The sequence below is a fragment of the Nicotiana sylvestris genome, chromosome 11, assembly GCF_000393655.2.
Source record: "Nicotiana sylvestris chromosome 11, ASM39365v2, whole genome shotgun sequence".
Classification (NCBI taxonomy): Eukaryota; Viridiplantae; Streptophyta; class Magnoliopsida; order Solanales; family Solanaceae; genus Nicotiana; species Nicotiana sylvestris.
Window position 1 is genome coordinate 100,774,592 of NC_091067.1, and position 19,410 is coordinate 100,794,001.

The 19,410-nt window shown below is 39.9% G+C and overlaps 2 protein-coding genes across 6 annotated transcripts; both read left to right on the forward strand.

Moving 5' to 3' along the window:
• Positions 1-2,685: 2,685 nt before the first annotated feature.
• Positions 2,686-15,012, forward strand: LOC138882391 (uncharacterized). 5 transcript variants are annotated; one of them, XR_011403995.1, is made up of 4 exons: positions 2,686-2,828; positions 6,766-6,831; positions 7,403-8,963; positions 14,811-15,012. XR_011403995.1 is itself a non-coding variant. In XM_070163145.1 (3 exons), the coding sequence occupies exons 1-3, from the start codon at positions 2,751-2,753 to the stop codon at positions 7,772-7,774; spliced, it is 516 nt and encodes a 171-aa protein (XP_070019246.1). In that variant the 5' UTR covers positions 2,686-2,750; the 3' UTR covers positions 7,775-9,053. The 5 variants fall into 5 exon arrangements, 1 of the variants encoding a protein (XP_070019246.1); XR_011403996.1 differs by having other exon boundaries at positions 7,403-7,875; positions 14,811-15,006; XR_011403997.1 differs by lacking the exons at positions 7,403-8,963; positions 14,811-15,012 and adding an exon at positions 5,746-5,817 and having other exon boundaries at positions 6,766-7,041.
• Positions 15,013-15,888: 876 nt separating this feature from the next.
• LOC138881400 (F-box/FBD/LRR-repeat protein At1g13570-like) lies at positions 15,889-16,401 on the forward strand. The gene has a single exon (XM_070161622.1). The coding sequence runs from the start codon at positions 15,889-15,891 to the stop codon at positions 16,399-16,401; it is 513 nt and encodes a 170-aa protein (XP_070017723.1).
• The last annotated feature ends 3,009 nt before the right edge of the window (positions 16,402-19,410 follow it).

The following is a 19,410-nucleotide window of genomic DNA, read 5'->3' on the forward strand; positions in this document are numbered from 1 at the left end:
AAAATTTCGTCCTTATTGATGAAGATTTTATCCATCATTATGTCAAACTTGTGATGTAATTCATCCATTTTAGAGTCATTGGACTCCAGCTTTTTGTTCGTCTCTGACATGTAATTCTGTAATTGATTCTCCAATTTTTTTATGTTTTCTTCTGTAACTTTAGACCTAGTTTCTGGTACTGTCATGGTGCCCCGACTTGCTCTGATACCAAATCTGTAATGAACTAGTATTGTTTATAGTAATTGTGATGAAATGGAAAGAAATGGAGCTTTTATTGATCAATAGAACAATTCAGTTACATCAAATGGAATTACAACAAGATCTAGCTAATAACTCCATGGATATGATCTGTAAATTGAGAAGAAAAAAGGAGGTTAGGATCGAGAGAAGAGATAGAAGAGAGAAAAGAAGTTGTTAGAGAAGTAACTTAATTACCAGAAATTGACTATCTCTTCAATATGTGTATTTATTGGTTGTTATTGTTGGTTGGATTGGTACAAGTGAGCCGCTGAATCTGTTATTAATTTGGGACCAATATCTCCTCATTCATACTGGCCCATAGCCTTCCATTCATAATTGGCCTATAGGAACTTCTACACTCAATATAGCAATACCCTATCTAATACTTTTCTAATTCCACCTTCAGTTGTTACGGTAGTAAACCATTGAGTGAACCCAAAACCCAGTCTTTTCATTAACTCAAGAAATAAGGAAAAAACAAACGAAATAAGGAAATATATATAAAAAATATTAATAATTATATTAGCAAATAGAGTAGTGTTCATGATGAAATTTTTGACTAGAAGTTTGATAACTATGTCTAACAGTTAGACAGAGCAAGTGGTATCAATTAAGGGAGTCTTTTTTCCCCTTTTGGTGGAAGGAGCGCATTTTCTATTGATTTAACACTAGAGAAATGACTTTTCTTACAGAAAACATCTTCTTGGAAATTGACTTTTGTTATACCAACATACCTATGTCCAAATATCAAAATGAGCTCTATCCAAGAACACCGTATGTCCTTTTGAGGCTGCTTTTTCAAAAGAGAAAAGGAGCAAATTCCATTCGTCAAGACTTGCAATAAACTATTTTAGAGTACTGGCATTGATTTCTTTGATAGTGGTCCAAGATTTTCTAGAAAAATAATGCTTTTATTTTACCAACAACAAATAACTATATCTCAATCCCAAACAAAGTTAGGATAGGTGATATGGATCCTCAGTTTTTTCTTTAAACTTAACGTGTATCATTGTTGTGCCAAAATAAAGTAAGAGTATTTAAATATATACATAAATAATACTTCCTATGTTTCAATTTTTTTGAGCTTTTTTGGAGTATAAGGGTCAAATTGTCTAATTTGAAATAAAATGGACATATTTAGAAACTACATAATAAGTACTATAAGTCACAATATTTAAAAATTATTTGCAAAAAATATAGTCAAGAAAATGTTATTTGACTCCCCAAATAGTAATAGGTTCATTTTGTTAAATGGAGGTAGTAGTAGTAGTGGTATTCAATTTTTTTGAACTTTTTTGGAGTATAAGGGTCAAATTGTTTAATTTGAAATAAAATTTACATATTTATAAACTACATAATAAGTACTATAAGTCACAATAATTAAAAATCAAAATATTTTAAGATTATATGCAAAAAATATAGTCAACAAAACGTTGTTTGGCTCCCCAAATAGTAATAGGTTCATTTTTGTTAAATGGAGTTGGTAGTAGTAGTAGTGATAGTGGTAGTGGTAGTGGCAATAGTAGCAGCAGCGGCGGGCAGCGACGGCAACGGTAGCAGCAACAACAGTAATAATAATAATAATAATAAATAAAATAATAGTAGTAGTAATAATAATAATAAATAAATAAAATAGTAATAATACTAAAAGTTCTCGAACAAATTTAAAGCCTATTCTTAACTAGTAAGTATCAGCTACATGATTTTTTTTGAAATTGATGATTAAGGATGATGGAAGAAGTCGCCGAAGGAGAGAAATTGAAGAAGGAGGTGGAGTGGCAGTGAGGTTGTCGCTTGGCACTAACAAAAAAGGTTATTCAATCCACTAGTGCAACTAAAGGCGTGCAACCTCTTCCAAAGCGGAACAAGAAAGAGCTCATAACCACTGCTTGTGAACAACCTCAACTTAAGGCACACAAGTAGTTGAACAAATGAGAGGTTGTCGACGAAGGGGTCAAAGGTTGTGCTTGCGATAATTTGAAGGTTGCACAAGCCCCCTTCAACGTTGCTCGCATGTTAGCTTGCTGGCGATTTGGTCGGTGAGCAGTGGGTAGTTAGAGGAGAAGGGTGGAGGTCTGATTGGGGGGTTTTCTTTTTCTTTTTTTATTTTAACGTATTATATATATTTTTCTTTTTTGGAAATTACAATGTACCATTGGAATTTTGTTTGTTGCTTAAAATCACATGTGTAATTATTTGATTGTCTATTTGACATGTCAGCTGGGAGTGTATGTCATGCGAGTTGTTTGTCCAACTTGTGCCAGGAGATATATTCTTGTCAAGAAAAAGTATATATCTAGTCATTAGTTAAGCTGAAGTGTCTAACTAATAGTTGGTGCCAACCTTGAGTGCCTAACTATGTATTTTGCCAATTTAATATATTAATTATTATTTTTATGAGGCTACTAATTATGGAGCAGTAATACTTATTATGGAGATTTTCTTCCCAAATATCATATAAATTACTTATAAATACCTTGACCTAGGAAAAAAGTTTTTGCAGTCTAGGTATGCCCACCTCTTTCTTTCTCCCTAAACTTTATTCAGGACCTGCTCCTCCGGAATCCCCTCTCACTCGCCGCTGTGAGGTTAGTTCCTTTCTTTTATTTCTGTTTGACTTCATTTTCAATAAGGATGTTATCGTTGTGATTTTTTTCGTCTCTCAACTCCGAGTCATATATAATTTAATTAATCCAAGAGTTTACTACTTCGAAAATTGATTTCTTACATGGATTAGTTGACCTCTTTGATTAGGATTACAAGTTAACAAAGTATCCATATATACCGATAAACATCTCTATAACAATTTCGTTTGTTCCGATTATTTTTTTGGCGTTTATAATAATTGTCTGTTATATACATATAACAAGTTAGATGTTTAGATATTATTTGGTCGTTGTAGAAAAAAGATTTCCAAAAAGTCAAATTTTTTTTACGTTGTAAAAGATAAATTTTTTTATTTATATTTAAAATCTCAATGAAATTTAAATAGAAATATATGTGCAGATCTTTGAAGGGTATGAAATTTTTAATGACAGAAATATGTATTTATGCAACAAGATTTTTTATGTAAAGTCAGACCTTCCTATACAAGTCACTTTATATAATAACATTTCAGCATAAAAGTCAAATTTTTTTTCGGAACAAATTTTTCCTGTTATATTTTATCTCTTTAACATTTTTTTTATATCTATAACAGTAGAAACCATCTTTATAAGAGTATGCTTTTTCTCTCTTTATGTAATAACCAAATATAAAAATGAGTTATTGTCTATCCAAAGAACACCGTCCTCTTGAGGCTGCCTTTTCAACAAGAGCAGGAAACATAAATTCTGCCCTAAACTGTATAATGGAATTGCCATTTGATTTTTGGTATGTTATGCATATTTAGCTTATGTGTGAAAAACTTTATTACTGTGATAACCCAAAAAGTCGTATTTGTTTTAGAAATGAATTCTGAATTCCGAGGCCTTAAAAACCACTTTCAGCATTACCTCGATTTGTGTGTGTAGTCCGGCGCGTGGTCGGAAAGCCATTATGTAAAAATCTGTGAAAAATGATGAACTTTAACTTTAAAATGAATTTAAGTTGACTTCGGTCAACATTTTGGGTGAACAGACTCGGACCCATAATTTGACGGTCCCAGAGGGTCCGTAGGAAAATATGGGACTTGAGCGTCTACCCGGAATCGAATTCCAAGGTCCCAAGCCCGAGAAATGAATTTTCAAAGAAAATTATTGTTTGAAATATTTATGAGTTCTTGGAAATGAAATGTGCTTAAAATTTGATGGTATCGGGCCCGTATTCTGGTTTCGGAGCGCGGTACAGGTCTTATATGTGATTTAAGTTGAGTCTGTAAAAGGACTTGAAATGACATGAATCGGACCGTATTTGAGAAAAAATTGAAAATTTGAAGTTCTTAAGTGATTTCATGATTTTGATGCTAAATTCATAGTTGTTGATGTTATGTTGGCGATTTAATCGCACGAGTAAGTTTATATGATGTTTTTGAGTTAGTATGCATGTTTGGTTTGGAGCCCCGAGGGCAGGGTGCGTTTTGGGTAGGTTTCGAGGTTGTTTAGGCTTAGGAAATCACTGCTGCTAGGGGTGGGCATAAAATCCGAAAAATCGAATTCCGAACCGAACCGAAATAATTCGGTATTTCGGTTTCGGATTTTTTCGGTATTTCAGTCTAATTCGGTATTGCAATTTCAGTATTTCGGTCTAATTCGGTATTGCAATTTCGGTATTTCGGTACGGTCCTCGGTATTAAAATTCTGAAATTTCGGTATTTCGGTATACCGAAATACCGATTTTTAAAAGACATTTTCTTAATAACCCAGCCCACTGCCCATCGCCCCAGCCCCAACGCCCAAGCCCAAACCTTTCTTTATTTAATTCCCAACCCCAGCCCATCTACCCAGCCCACTCTAATTTCTAATTTCTTAATAACCCAGCCCCAACCCATCGACCCTTTGGCCTATAATTCTAATTCCCAGCCCCAACGCCCAAAAATTTTCAGTTTGCATTTTGCAGTGCACTGGAGTTATTTGGTGTTTTAGCCTATACTTTAATTAATAACTCAATTCTCTATTCTTTATAGTTCGGAGCAGATTCTTTCACAATTCACAGTGAAAGTTTCAGTTGTGCATGTGCACTGTTAGCATTGATTATTCAACGATTATTAAACCGAAACCGTACCGAAACCATACCGAACCAAATTAAGAAATACCGAACCGTACCGAAATATTTTGGTATGGTATTTGGTATATACAATTAATAAACCGAATACAGAAATACCGAACCGAAATACCGAATGCCCACCCCTAGTTGCATCAGTTCTGGTGTAACCGCACCTGTGAGTCAAGCACCGCATGTGCGAGCTCGCAGGTGCGGTCCAGCCTCTCGCAGATGTGGACAAGCTACGACAGAAGCGTTTCCGCAGGAACGAGTCTCCCCTCACAGATGCGGCCTACTAGGCCTAGTCATTTCCGCAGAAGCGGTCCGTTTTCCGCACATGCGATTTCGCAGGAACTGCAGGTGCGAGAGTCGGGCAGTGGAATCCTTTAAAACAAAACTTCAACGTTTTCTCTTTCAAAATTTCATAAAGATAGAAGGCCTAGGGCGGTTTTCTCAGGAGATTTTCTTCCCAATTCATAAGTAAGTGTTCATTAACTGATTTCTTTCAACTCTCCAATGTTTTTCACCAACTTTTATCTAAAATCCTAGAGTTTTAATGGTAGAAAATTAGGGATTTGGGTAGAGTTAGAGCTTTTTGAATAATTGGAATTTAGACCTCGTTTTGGGGTCGGATTTCAAAACTAATTACATATTCGGGCTCGTGGGTGAATGGGTGATCGGGTTTTGGTTCGAACCTCGAGTTTTGACCAAGGGGGCCCGGAGCCAATTTTTGACTTTTTGGGAAAAATGATAGAAAATCTATAATTAAGCATTGAGTATGAATTCTTTAGCATTTATTGATGTTGTTAAATCAATTTGGACTAGATACGAGTTGTTGGAGGCGAATTCTAAAGGAAAAGCGGTGTTCGAGACTTGAGTTGGCCGTAGAAGTTCGAGGTAAGTGTTTGGTCTAACCTTAGCTTGAGGGATTAGGAGTTGTGTCTTATTTGCTATGTGTTAATTGTGGAGTACGATGTATAGGCATGGTGACGACTATCTATACGTCGGTGTCAAATATGTCCGTGAGTCTTGTATTGTAATTTTTATGACTCCGTTATGGTTTATTCGTGCTTCATATGAGGATTATATTATTGTTCCATTGTCGGGATGTTGTTGTGATATTATTGTTCCCTTGCCGGGATGTTGTTGTCATATTATTTTTTCCTTGCCGGAATATTGTTGTTATATTATTGTTCCCTTGTCGGGATGCTGTTGTTACATTATTGTTCCCTTGTCGGGATATTGTTGTTATATTATTGTTCCCTTGCCGGGATTTTTTGTGATTGGTGTTGATAAATAAAATGGGAGTGAGTTGCACGCCTGCAACGGTAATATATGAAATGGGAGCAGGTTGCACGTCTGCAACGGTAATATATAGAATGGGAGCGAGTTGCACTCCTGCAACGGTGATATATGAAATGGGAGCGGGTTGCACGCCTGCAACGGTAATATATGAAATGGGAGCGGGTTGCATGCCTACAACGGTACTATATGAATGGGAATGAGTTGCATGCCTACAACAGTATCATATGAAATGGGATCGGGTTGCATGCTTGCAACGGTATTACATGTGTACTTGATTCTTATTTCCTTATCTTTTGCTAGTAATTTATTTATGGCGTTCGTTACATTTCTCTACTGTTATCTGTTACTTCCCGCAGCATGTTTCCCTGCCCAACTTTAACTGTAATTTATCTGCTTTTATTTCCGCTGTATATGATTTAACTGCACATATTTATTTGGTAGTCTGGTCCTAGCCTCGTTACTACTTCGCTGAGGTTAGGCTAGGCACTCACCAGCACATGGGGTCGGTTATGCTGATACTACACTCTGCACTGTGTGCAGATACTGATACCAGAGCGTTTGGACCGCAGTGAGGGCACTATCTTCAATCCACTCAGGATACCCGAGGTAGTCCTGCAGACGTCCGCGGGCCTTGGCGTCTCCTCCTATCTTTTCTCTTTCTATTTTACCTATTGAGAGGCAGACTTATATATTCATTGAGACCTTATTTGTAATATTCTTAGACAGTCCGTGACTTGTGACACCAAATTCTAGGTAGTATTGTACTTCAAATTATGTAGCAGTGTTTGGTTGGAATATTAAGTTTCTGTTTCCGCATTTTCGATCGTTTAATCTTATTCCGTTGTTTAATCACTTAGTATTTTACATTGTTTAATATGTTTAAATAAAAAGGGAGATGAATTTGAAATATTCGGCTTGCCTAGCTTCTACGAGTAGGCGCCATCACGGCTCCCGAGGGTGGAACAATTCGGGTTGTGGCAAGTTGGTTTCAGAGCTCTAGGTTATATAGGTCTCATAATTCACGGACAAGCATAGTAGAGTCTGAGGGAACGGTATAGAGACGTCTGTATTTATCCTCCAGAGGCTACAGAGTTAGGAAAAACTTCACATTTATTCTTTCTTGTCGTGCAGTTTGGTTTCTCAATGATAATTGAATTTCTACTCTGTTCTTTCGCAGATGGAGAGAACATGCGCTTCCTCAGCCACTGATCTGCAGCCCGAGCCCCCAGCAATAGCTCCCACGATGGGCAGAGGCCGAGGTCGAGGTAGGGGCAGAGCTCAGCCCAAGGCCGCAACACTAGCGGCGGAGCCTCAGGTTAACTTTGATGATGAGGTTCCGGCCCATGCAGTTCTGGTGGGCCCAACTCAGGTCCCAGAGGGGTTTATTGCTATCCTAGTACTCCAGGATGCTCTGGTCCGTCTAGTGGAACTTATGGAGAGTGTCACCTGGGCAGGCTTGCTTCCTGTAGCACCAGCCGTCTCTCAGACTGGAGGAGGAGCCCAGACTCCTACTACTCGCACTCCGGAGAAGATGGCTCCCCAGCTTTAGACTCCAGCAGCTCAGCCAGTTGGAACAGTTCAGCTGGGTGTGGTAGCTCAGACCGGTGATGGAGCAGCTATGTCTGTCAATGCTATATGGAGATTGGACAGGTTCACCCAAGCTCTTCACTACTACTTTCAGCGGTGCATCTTCTAAGGATCCCCAGGATTATCTAGACAACTGTCATGAGGTTCTTAGGAACATGGGGATAGTGGAGACCAATGGGGTCGACTTTGCTACTTTCCGCTTATCCGAATCCGCCAAGACTTGGTGGAGAGATTATTGTTTGGCTAGACCAGCCGGATCGCCAACTTTGATTTGAGAGAAGTTTACTCATCTATTCCTGGAGAAGTTTCTCCCCATCACTCTGAGAGAGGCCTATCAGAGGTATTTTGAGCGTCTCCAGCAGGGTTCTATGACCGTTACTCAGTATGAGACTAGATTCATCGATTTTACCCGTTATGCTCTTATCATACTTTTCACCGAGAGAGAAAGAGGGTGAGGAGGTTCATTCAGGGACTTATTCAGCCAATTCTACTTCAGATGGATAAGGAGAGAGGAGAGTGAAATTTCTTTCCAGGAGGCGGCCAATGTGGCCAGGAGAGTTGAGATGGTTCTGTCGTAGAGAGGTGGTCAGGGGTCTGACAAGAGACCTCGTCATTCAGGCAGATTTAGTGGTGCCTCGTCTGGAGGCAGGAATTCGTATGGTAGAGGCCATCCTCCTAGGCCCTTTCAGTCAGCACTTCAGGTCTCTAACAGCACTTCAGGTGGCCGTGGTTCTCATATGCAGTATTCTGATCAGCAGTCCTATAGTGCACCACCAGCTCCTATCAGTGCACCGCCGCTTTAGAGTTTTTAGGGTCATGAGCCTCAGTAGCCGATGGCTTGTTTTACTTGTGGTGACACGAGGCACATTGCTAGATATTGTCCTCGAGCACCGAGCAGTTCTCAGCAGCAGGGTTCCCGTGCTATGGTACCGGCACTAGGCGTTGCACCGCCCGTTCCGCCAGCTAGGGTGGGGGTAGAGGTGCTAGAGGTGGAGGTAGATTTATTAGAGGTGGAGGTTAGGCAGTTAGAGGTAGAGGCCAGCCAGCAGCAAGCCATCCTAGAGATATAGTTCAGGGTGGTGGGGCCCAGCCCCTATGTTATGCTCTTCCAGCCAGGCCTGAGGCTGAGGCTTCTGATGCAGTTATCACAGGTACTATTTTGGTTTGTAGTAGAGATGCTTCAGTCCTATTTGATCTAGGGTCTACATACTCCTATGTGTCATCATATTTTGCACCGTATCTGGTCATGCCTAGTGATTCCTTGAGTGCCCCTTTATATGTGTCTACACCGGTGGGTAATTTTATTGTGGTAGATCGACTCCATCATTCGTGTATAGTTGTGATTGGGGGTCTTGAGACTCGTGTAGATTTGTTACTTCCGGACATGGTTGATTTTGATGTCATATTGGGGATGGATTGGTTATCACCTTACCATGCTATCTTAGACTGTCATGCCAAGACTGTGACCTTAGCGCTACTGGGTTTACCTCGTTTAGAGTGGAGAGGGACTCCTGGTCATTCTACTCATAGTGTTATATCTTATGTAAAAGCTCGGCGTATGGTCGAAAAAGGGGTGTTTGGCCTATTTGGCATATGTTCGTGATTCTAGTGTCGAGGTTCCTTCTATTGATTCTATGCCTATTGTTCGTGAGTTCCCTGAGGTATTTTCTTCAGACCTGCCAGGTATGCCACCCGATAGGGATATTGACTTCTGCATTGATTTGGTTCTGGGCACTCAGCCCATTTCCATTCTGCCGTATCGTATGGCCTTGCCTGAGCTGAAAGAGTTGAAGGAGCAGTTGCAAGACTTGCTTGAAAAAGGTTTCATCAGACCTACTGTTTCACCTTGGGGTGCGCTAGTATTGTTCCTTAAGAAGAAGGATGGATCGATGCGAATGTGTATAGATTACCGACAGTTGAACAAGGTTACAATCAAGAATAAGTATCCATTGTCGATGATTGATGATTTTTTTGATCAGCTTCAGGGTGCCAAGGTATTTTCAAAGATTGACTTGAGATCTGGCTACCATCAATTGAGGATTAGGGCATCCGATGTCCCTAAGATAGCTTTCCGCACTCGGTACGGGCATTATGAGTTCTTAGTGATATCATTTCGGTTGACAAAATGCCCTAGCAACTTTTATGGATTTGATGAACTGAGTGTTCATGCCTTACTTGGATTCGTTAGTGATAGTCTTCACTGATGATATTTTGATCTATTCCCGCAGCCAGGAGGAGCACGAGCAACATCTTAGAGCGGTTCTTCAGACTTTAAGGGATAGTGAGTTGTATGCCAAGTTTACGAAGTGTGAGTTCTGGTTTAGTTCAGTTGCATTCTTGGGTCATGTTTTATCAGTAGAGGGTATTCAGGTTGATCCAAAGAAGATAGAGGCAGTCAAGAACTGGCCTAGACCCACATCAGCTACAGAGATCCAGAGTTTCTTGGGTTTGGCAGTCTACTATCATCGATTTATGGAGGGGTTTTTATCTATTGCAGCCCCGATGACTAGGTTGACCCAGAAGGGTGCCCAGTTCAGGTGGTCAGACGAGTGTATGGCGAGCTTTCAGAAGCTCAAGACAACTTTGACTATGGCACCAGTGTTGGTTTTGCCCACAGTTTCAAGGCCAGTTACAGTTTATTGCGATGCATCTCGTATTGAACTTGGTGCGGTGTTGATGCAGGATGGCAAGGTCATTGCTTATGCTTCGCGACAGTTGAAGATTCATGAGAAGAACTATCCGATTCATGATTTGGAGTTAGCATCCATTGTTCACGCGTTGAAGATTTGGAGGCATTATCTATATGGTGTGGCATGTGAGGTGTTCACGGATCACAAGAGTCTGCAGTACTTGTTCAAGCAGAAAGAGCTAAATTTGAGGCAGAGAAGGTGGTTGGAGTTGTTGAAAGACTATGATATCACCATCTTATATCATCCGGGAAAGGCCAATGTAGTGGCCGATACCTTGAGTAGGAAGTCAGCCAGTATGGGCAGTCTTGCTTATATTCCAGTCGGTGAGAGGCCGCTTGCTTCGGATGTTCAGGCTTTGGCCAATCAGTTCATGAGGTTGGATGTTTCTGAGCTCAGCCGTGTGTTAGTTTGCACAGTCGCTCGTTCTTCTTTATTGGAGCATATCCGAGATCGGCAGTATGGTGATCCTCATTTGTGTGTCCTTAGGGACACGGTGCAACACAGAGGTGCCAAGCAGGTTACCTTGGGATATGATGGGGTTCTAAGATTGTAGGGTCGAGTTTGTGTGCCTAATGTGGATGGACTCCGAGAGTTGATTTTAGAGGAGGCCCATAGTTCCCAGTACTCTATTCATCTGGGTGCCGCTAAGATGTATCAGGATTTACAGCAACATTATTGGTGGCGGAGAATGAAGTAAGGACATTGTTGCATATGTGGCTCGATGTTTGAACTGTCAGCAGGTTAAGTGTGAGTATCAGAGGCCCGACGATTAGTTCCAGAAGATTGAGATTCCTGAGTGGAAGTGAGAGCGTATCACTATGGACTTCATTGTTGGACTCCCACGGACTTAGAGGAAGTTCGATGCAGTGTGGGTTATTGTTGATAGGCCGACCAAGTCAACACATTTCATTCTTGTGGCGGTCTCCTATTCTTCCGAGAGGTTAGATGAGATCTATATCCGGGAGATTGTTCGACTTCATGGTGTGCCCGTGTCTATCATTTTGGATCGAGGTACGCAGTTTACCTTACATTTCTGGAGAGCAGTTCAGCGAGAGTTGGGCACACGGGTTGAGTTGAGTACATTGTTTCATCCTCAGACGAACGGGCAGTTCGAGTGGATTATTCAAATTTTGGAGGATATGCTCTGAGCTTGTGTCATTGACTTTGGAGGCTCGTGGGATCAGTTTATGCCTTTAGCAGAGTTTACCCACAACAACAGCTACAAGTCGAGTATTCAGATGGCTCTGGTGCAGGATGCCTTGGACAAGGTCAGGATCATTCGGGATAGGCTTCATCCAGCTCAGTCCAGGCAAAAGAGTTATGCCGACCATAAGATTCGTGACTTGGCGTTCATGGTCGGTGAGGGGGTATTGCTTCGAGTGTCGCCTATGAAGGGCGTGATGAGATTTGGGAAGAAAGACAAGCTTAGCCCTAGGTTCATTAGCCCGTTTGAGATTCTTGATCGAGTGGGGGAGGTGGCTTACAGACTTGCATTGCTGCCGATCTTATCAGCCGTGCATCCAGTGTTTCATGTGTCCATACTTCGGAAGTATCACGACGATCCATCCCATATGTTAGATTTCAGCACTGTCTAGTTGGACAAGGACTTTTCCTATGAGGAGGAGCCGGTAGCTATTCTAGACCGCAGGTTCGTCAGTTGAGATCGAAGAGTTTCCCTTCTGTTCATGTTTAGTGGAGAGGTCAGCCTGCTGAGGCATCGACCTGAAAGTCCGAGTCCGCTATGCAGAGCTGTTATCCCTATCTTTTCCCCGACTCAGGTACTTCCTTTTTATATCCGTTCGAGGACGAACGATTATTTTAGAGGTAAAGAATGTGATGACCCAAAAAGTCATCACTTATTTTAGAAATGAATTCTACATTCCGAGGCCTTAAAAACCTCTTTCAACATCACCTCTATTTGCATGCGCAGTCCAGACGCGTAGCCGAAAAGCCATTATGTGAAAACCTGTGAAAAATGATTAATTTTGATTTTAAAATGAATTTAAGTTGACTTTGGTCAACATTTTAGATGAACAGACCTGAACCCATAATCTGACGGTCCCGGAGGGTCTGTAGGAAAATATAGGACTTGGACGTATGCCTAGAATCGAATTCCAAGGTCCCAAGCCCGAGAAATGATTTTTTAAAGAAAATTATTTTCTGGAATATTTGTGAGTTCTTGGAAATGAAATGTGCTTAAAATTTGATGGTATCGGGCCCGTATTCTGGTTCTGGAGCCCGGTACAGGTCTTATATGTGATTTAAGTTGAGTCTGTAAAATTTGGTAAGAAACGGACATAAAATGACGTGAATCGGACTGTATTAGAGAAAAAATTGAAAATTTGAATTTCTTAAGTGATTTCATGATTTTGATGCTAAATTCATAGTTGTTGATATTATGTTGGCGATTTAGAGTAAGTTCATATGATATTTATGAGTTAGTATGCATGTTTGGTTTGGAGACCCGAGGGCTCGGGTGAGTTTCGGGCAGGTTCGGGGTGTTTAGGCCTAGGAAATCACTGCTGTTGCATCAGTTTTGGTGTAACCGCACCTGCCAGTCAAGCACCGCATGTGCAAATAGTGGGTCGCAGGTGCGGTCCAGCCTCTCACAGATGCGGACAAGCTACCGTAGAAGCATTTCCGCAGGAGCGGTCTCCCCTCGCAGATGCAGCCCTAGCTGGGATAGTCATTTCTGCAGAAGCGGTCTATTTTGCAGGTGCGACCCAAGAACCGCAGTTGCGAGAGTCGGGAAGTGGAGTCCTTTAAAACAAAACTTGAGCGTTTTCTCTTTCAAAATTTCATAAAGATAGAAGGCCTAGGGCGATTTTCTCAAGAGATTTTCTTCCCAATTCATAAGCAAGCGTTCATTAACTTATTTCTTTCAACTCTCTAATATTTTTCACCAACTTTTATCTAAAATCCTAGGGTTTCAATTGTAGAAAATTGAAGATTTGGGTAGAGTTAGAGCTTTTTGAATAATTGGAATTTAGACCTCATTTTGGGGTCAAAATTTGAAACTAATTACATATTCGGGCTCGTGGGTGAATGGGTGATCGGGTTTTGGTCCGAACCTCGAGTTTTGACCAAGCGGGCCCAGAGCCAATTTTTGACTTTTTGGAAAAAATGATAGAAACCCTATAATTAAGCACTGGGTATGAATTCTTTAGCATTTATTGATATTGTTAAATCAATTTGGACTAGATACGAGTTGTTTCGAGGCGAATTCTAAAGGAAAAGCGATGTTTGAGGCTTGAGTTGGCCGTGGAAGTTCGAGTTAAGTGTTTGGTCTAACCTTAGCTTGAGGGATTAGGAGTTGTGTCTTATTTGCTATGTGTTAATTGTGGAGTACGATGTATAGGCATGATGACGAGTATCTATACTTCGGTGTCAAATATGTCTGTGAGTCTTGTATTGTAATTTTTATGACTCCGTTATGGTTTATTCGTGCTTCAAATGAGGATTATATTATTGTTCCCTTGCCGCGAATGTTTGCCGGGATGTTGTTGTCATATTATTTTTTCCTTGCCGGAATATTGTTGTTATATTATTGTTCCCTTGTCGGGATGCTGTTGTTACATTATTGTTCCCTTGCCGGGATGTTGTTGTTATATTATTGTTCCCTTGCCGGGATGCTGTTGTTACATTATTGTTCCCTTGTCGGGATGTTGTTGTTATATTATTGTTCCCTTGCCGAGATTCTTTTGTGATTGGTGTTGATAAATGAAATGAAAGTGGGTTGTACGCCCGCAATGGTAATATATGAAATGGGAGCGGGTTGTACGCCTGCAACGGTAATATATGAAATGGGAGCGGGTTGCACGCCTGCAACGGTGATATATGAAATGGGAGCGGGTTGCACGCCTGCAACGGTAATATATGGAATGGGAGCGGGTTGCACGCATGCAACGGTAATATATGAAATGGCAGCGGGTTGCACGGTTGCAACAGTACTATATGAATTGGGACCGGGTTGCACGCCTGCAACGGTATCATATGAAATTGGATCGGGTTGCATGCCTGCAACGGTATTACATGTGTACTTGATTCTTATTTCCTTATCTTTTGCTGGTAATTTATTTATGGCATTCTTTACATTTCTCTACTGTTATCTTTTACTCCCCGCATCATGTTTCCCCGCCCAACTTTAACTATAATTTATCTGCTTTTATTTCCGCTGTATATGATTTAACTGCACAAATTTATTTGGTAGTATGGTCCTAGCCTCATCGCTACTTCGCCGAGGTTAGGCTAGGCACTTACCAGCACATGGGGCGGTTGTGCTGATACTACACTCTGCACTGTGCGCAGATACTGACACCGGAGCGTTTGGACCGCAGTGAGGGCGTTGTCTTCATTCCACTCAGGTGACCCGAGGTAGTCCTATAGAAGTCCGCGGGCCTTGGCGTCTCCTCCTATCTTTTCTCGTTCTGTTTTACCTATTCAGAGACAGACTTATGTATTTCATTCAGACCTTGTTTGTAGTATTCTTAGACAGTCCGAGACTTGTGACACCAAATTCTGGGTAGTATTGTACTTCAAATTATGTAGCAGTGTTTGGTTGGAATATTAAGTTTCGGCTTCCGCATATCCGATTGTTTAATCTTATTCCGTTGTTTAATCGCTTAGTATTTTACATTGTTTAATTTTTTTTAAATAAAAAGGGAGATGAGTTTGAAATATTCGGCTTACCTAGCTTCTACGAGTAGGGGCCATCACGACTCTCGGGGGTGGAAAAATCCGGGTCGTGACAATTACCAACTCTTTTGTAGACAAATAACGCCAAATAAAATGAAATGAAGGGTATAGTTTTTATTGAGACCATATAATAAGCATTGAGAAAATATGAAAATAATATGTATTCACTTGAGTGTATCTCTTTAAGAGTGAATGCTGTGAAATTATTCTCTTGGTATTTTATACTCACTTTTGTATTCTCTTTTGATCGATGAATTTCATCTCCACATGTGGGTGTTAATCTAGTAGAGCGAACAACGCAAGTTTTTGTACTTCCTTTGGCATATTTTTTTATGGTCTAATTCACCATCGTTGTGGGCATGCTTTGTCAGCGCAATATTCCGGGTTTCAATACTAACACTATGAAGTCTATGATCAATAAAGCTTCTATAAAAATTGAAATTTGTAGAATGATGACTGTTTTGAATCTCAAACAACCTGCCTGACGAGCTTTTCTCTCATATTAATTCATTCCCATCTAATTATCATGATAAGCATGAGTCTAGATTGATCTTATACAAGCCTATTTAAACTATGATGTTACTTTCTTGACTAGAATATAAAGTTGGATTTGCATATGCAGCATGTGTAAAGCATTTTCTATGCAACCTTCACTTATTTTTGTTGGTTCAAATGGTCAGGACTTACAATCATGATGACAGATACCTTTAAAGGACTTGAAGATGGAAGGGACAAACTTGATAGGCTTATAGATCTTCCTATTAATATCAGAAACCAAATTCAGGAGCACATGACTATTGAGGATGCCGCAAGAATGAGTGTCTTGTCCAGTAAGTGGAGACATATTTGGGCTTCAAACCCGAAGCTCAGAATTTCTGCGGACTATTACAGAAAGACAAACCAGACATGCACAATAGACATCATTAATAGAATTCTATTGCAGCACTATGGACCCATTAAGACATTTCTCCTTGATATTTCAATGATAAATCCTTTTGAGCACTCAGTTATTGATCTATGGATGCTACATTTGTCAAGAAATGGTCTCGTGGAGCTCACCCTTCGGAGTTTAGAATATCTCAATGCTCCATATAAGTTGACGCCGTTGTGTGTACGCCGTAGAGCTAGAACATTTGAATCTTTTATACTGCATTTTCAGGCCGCCTTGCAGTTTTGCAGGTTTCCACAAGCTCAAAAGCCTTAAATCAGATGGAGTCGCCTTTGAATTAGATGTTGCAACTTCTTTCCTCTCTGTTCCAAACCTTCTGGATCTGATGTTTGTAAAGTGCAGTGGTCTTCATCACTTGAATCTATATGCCCCAAAACTTTTATGTTTAAAATTTTGCAATTACGGCATTAATACAATTAAATGGATTTCTTTTAAGGACTGTCAAAAGCTAAAAAGTTTTGCAGTTATACCACAAGAAGAAGTTTCACAGACAACATGAAGCAATGAACTTGGTAAAACTTCTTAGCAGCTTACCTGAAGTTAGAGGACTTATCTTGGACGGATGCTCCCTCAAGGTAAGATGGAAATTGATATCTCTGCATAATTCAGAATGACGTCTGCATAGTTATAACTATTAACGTTCTTATTTTGGGGGTTTTTGTTGTCTAGTTTTTGGCTTCTGGTAATGTAGCAAGGAGGCTGTCAACAATGCTCCATCACTTGGACAGTCTCAAATTTTATGGTTTCGATTTTAAGGATGAAGATCAAATTTGTTCCCTTCTATGCATCATTAGAAGTTGTCTCAATTTGAAGTTACAACTTCTGGTGAGTTGTTGAATTCATGAGTTGTTACTCTATTTCCGAGTATCGAGATGCAAATCTTACTAATTTTTCTTTATACTACTTATAGTTGAGTCGGATCAAGAAAGATTCTGGGATGGTAGATTTAAATCAGTTGAAAGGACAAGGATGCAGGATTGATGAACTCAATAACCTTCAAGCTCTGTAAATACATAGATTCCATGGTTCTAAAGTGGAATTGCTGTTTGTACGGTTAGTGCTGGCATCTGCGCCTATTCTCGAGGAGTTGATCATTAACGTAGATGAAGAAGTTAGTGAAAGGCAAGAAACTAAGAAGTCTAAGATCATTGGCGTCTTTGCCTATTCTCGACCAACTCTTACACAAGTAATATGCCAAAGGCATCAGCCTTGAAGCAGCTTGCTTTCTTCTATGAATAGGGAGCCAAAACAATTCATTTACTTTGTAGTAGGGCTGTGCATTTGGATCGGATATTCGAAATCCGATCCGATCCACTCTATTTCGGATTTTCGGATTTCAAATTTCGGATTTTCGGATTGAATACGGATTGTGTTTTATGAAATTTCGGATTTTCGGATTGGATTCGGATTGGTATGATTTAAATCCGATCCGATCCGATATCCGAAATTATATGTACCTATATAAATACACACTAAAATTTTAGGGTTATGCTTATTCATTTTTCACACACCCCCTCACTCACTTAGATTTTTCCGCCTCTCTTGCACCTCTCTTCTCTTCAGTGAAGACTAAAAGAGTCTCAATGACTCAAACTTCCGATTTTACTTTGATTTTATGTCTCTTTCTTCCGCCTCTCTTCTCTTCTCTTCTGTCTTTTATGTCTATTTCATGTTCTATTCTTCAACTTTTGATTTTATTTTATTTTTTTGTTTGTTTTGGTAGATGGAAGATGAGATAGAGACACCGAATGAACTTTAAATTGTTGAAAATTTTTGTGACAATCCGATCCGACAATCCGAAAAATTATCCGATCCAAAGTTTAAAATCCGATCCAATCAAATGTTAATTCGGATCGGATTCGGATTGCCCTTTTCAGAATCTGAAATCCGAAATAGGCTAAACCCGATCCAATCCGATCCGTCCAATACTTATAGTTGAGTCGGATCAAGAAAGATTCTGGGATGGTAGATTTAAATCAGTTGAAAGGACAAGGATGCAGGATTGATGAACTCAATAACCTTCAAGCTCTGTAAATACATAGATTCCATGGTTCTAAAGTGGACATGCTGTTTGTACGGTTAGTGCTGGCATCTGCGCCTATTCTCGAGAAGTTGATCATTAACGTAGATGAAGAAGTTAGTGAAAGGCAAGAAACTAAGAGTTCTAAGATCATTGGCGTCTTCGCCTATTCTTGACCAACTCTTACACAAGTAATATGCCAAAGACATCGTCCTTGAAGCAGCTTGCTTTCTTCTATGAATAGGGAGCCAAAACAATTCATTTACTTTGTAGTCATTATTTTATACATTTCTCTACTTTATTTACATTGTATTCTTTATTTTTATAACCGTTTAAGATTTTATTTAATATTTTCTTTTCTTTCCTTTTATTATTTTCATTTTGTTGCTAAGCTAAAGTCCTTTCTCGATGGACAATTCGTGGGTCCAAAGCCTTTTAAATTTTTTGGGTTATTACAGTATCACTAATAGTCAATATACATTTTTTATAATAGAAAGTCACTTATTAGTAATTTTTTTTATATATTATAAAAATAATAGTGTCATCACTGTGTTTCCTGGTGAAAAATGTCTAAATTCTATACACCGATAATACAAAAATTGTATACGGCAAATTCGGAGGCCCGATTTTCCTGCCATAGGGTCCTCTCGCAGTCATGACCCTCAAAGCTCGGAGCCAAGGTCGAGAAGACATCGCATTCTGACAGCCATAGCGGGCTACAACAGGCAAGATGGGAGTTCCCAAGGCAAACGACTTAATCTGACAAAGCTGACCTACACGTTTTGTACTATACCGAATTTTCCTCCTATGTAAAGGGGATCCCCATCACTTTGTAATCCCCCGTCTGATGTTGCTCCAACTATTTCTCCACAAGATCAATAATATCCCTCTATCTTTTCTCTCTAACTTCCTCGTTCTTATTGGCTCGAGACCACTCTTAGCGTCTATAGTTTTCATACTCGTTCTTCATTTATTGTTTGGTATTGGCCATAAAGAGCCTTACTTGATCATATTCTACTGATTATCCCACTCCTGACTACCCCGGATAGCTCGAGATCGAGCCAGGATACCGACCTCGAGGCCATCCATCGACTAATCCGAAACCAGGACAACAAGCCCATCGATTTGGTTATTGCCCCATTTTAGCTTGTAATTTGTCATTAAACTTCATATTCCTAGCACCATCTGCTTTAACAACTAGAATAAAAATAGATCACGTATTTTTAGAATCCCATTTACAAATT

Excerpts from the sequence above, each read along its gene's own strand:
- LOC138881400 (XM_070161622.1), top strand. The coding sequence starts at position 15,889 with ATGATGACAGATACCTTTAAAGGACTTGAAGATGGAAGGGACAAACTT.
- LOC138882391 (XM_070163145.1), top strand. The coding sequence starts at position 2,751 with ATGCCCACCTCTTTCTTTCTCCCTAAACTTTATTCAGGACCTGCTCCT. Across the intron at positions 2,829-6,765 it reads CTCTCACTCGCCGCTGTGAG|ATACTGATACCAGAGCGTTT; the intron begins GTTAGTTCCTTT and ends CACTGTGTGCAG. Across the intron at positions 6,832-7,402 it reads ATCCACTCAGGATACCCGAG|ATGGAGAGAACATGCGCTTC; the intron begins GTAGTCCTGCAG and ends GTTCTTTCGCAG.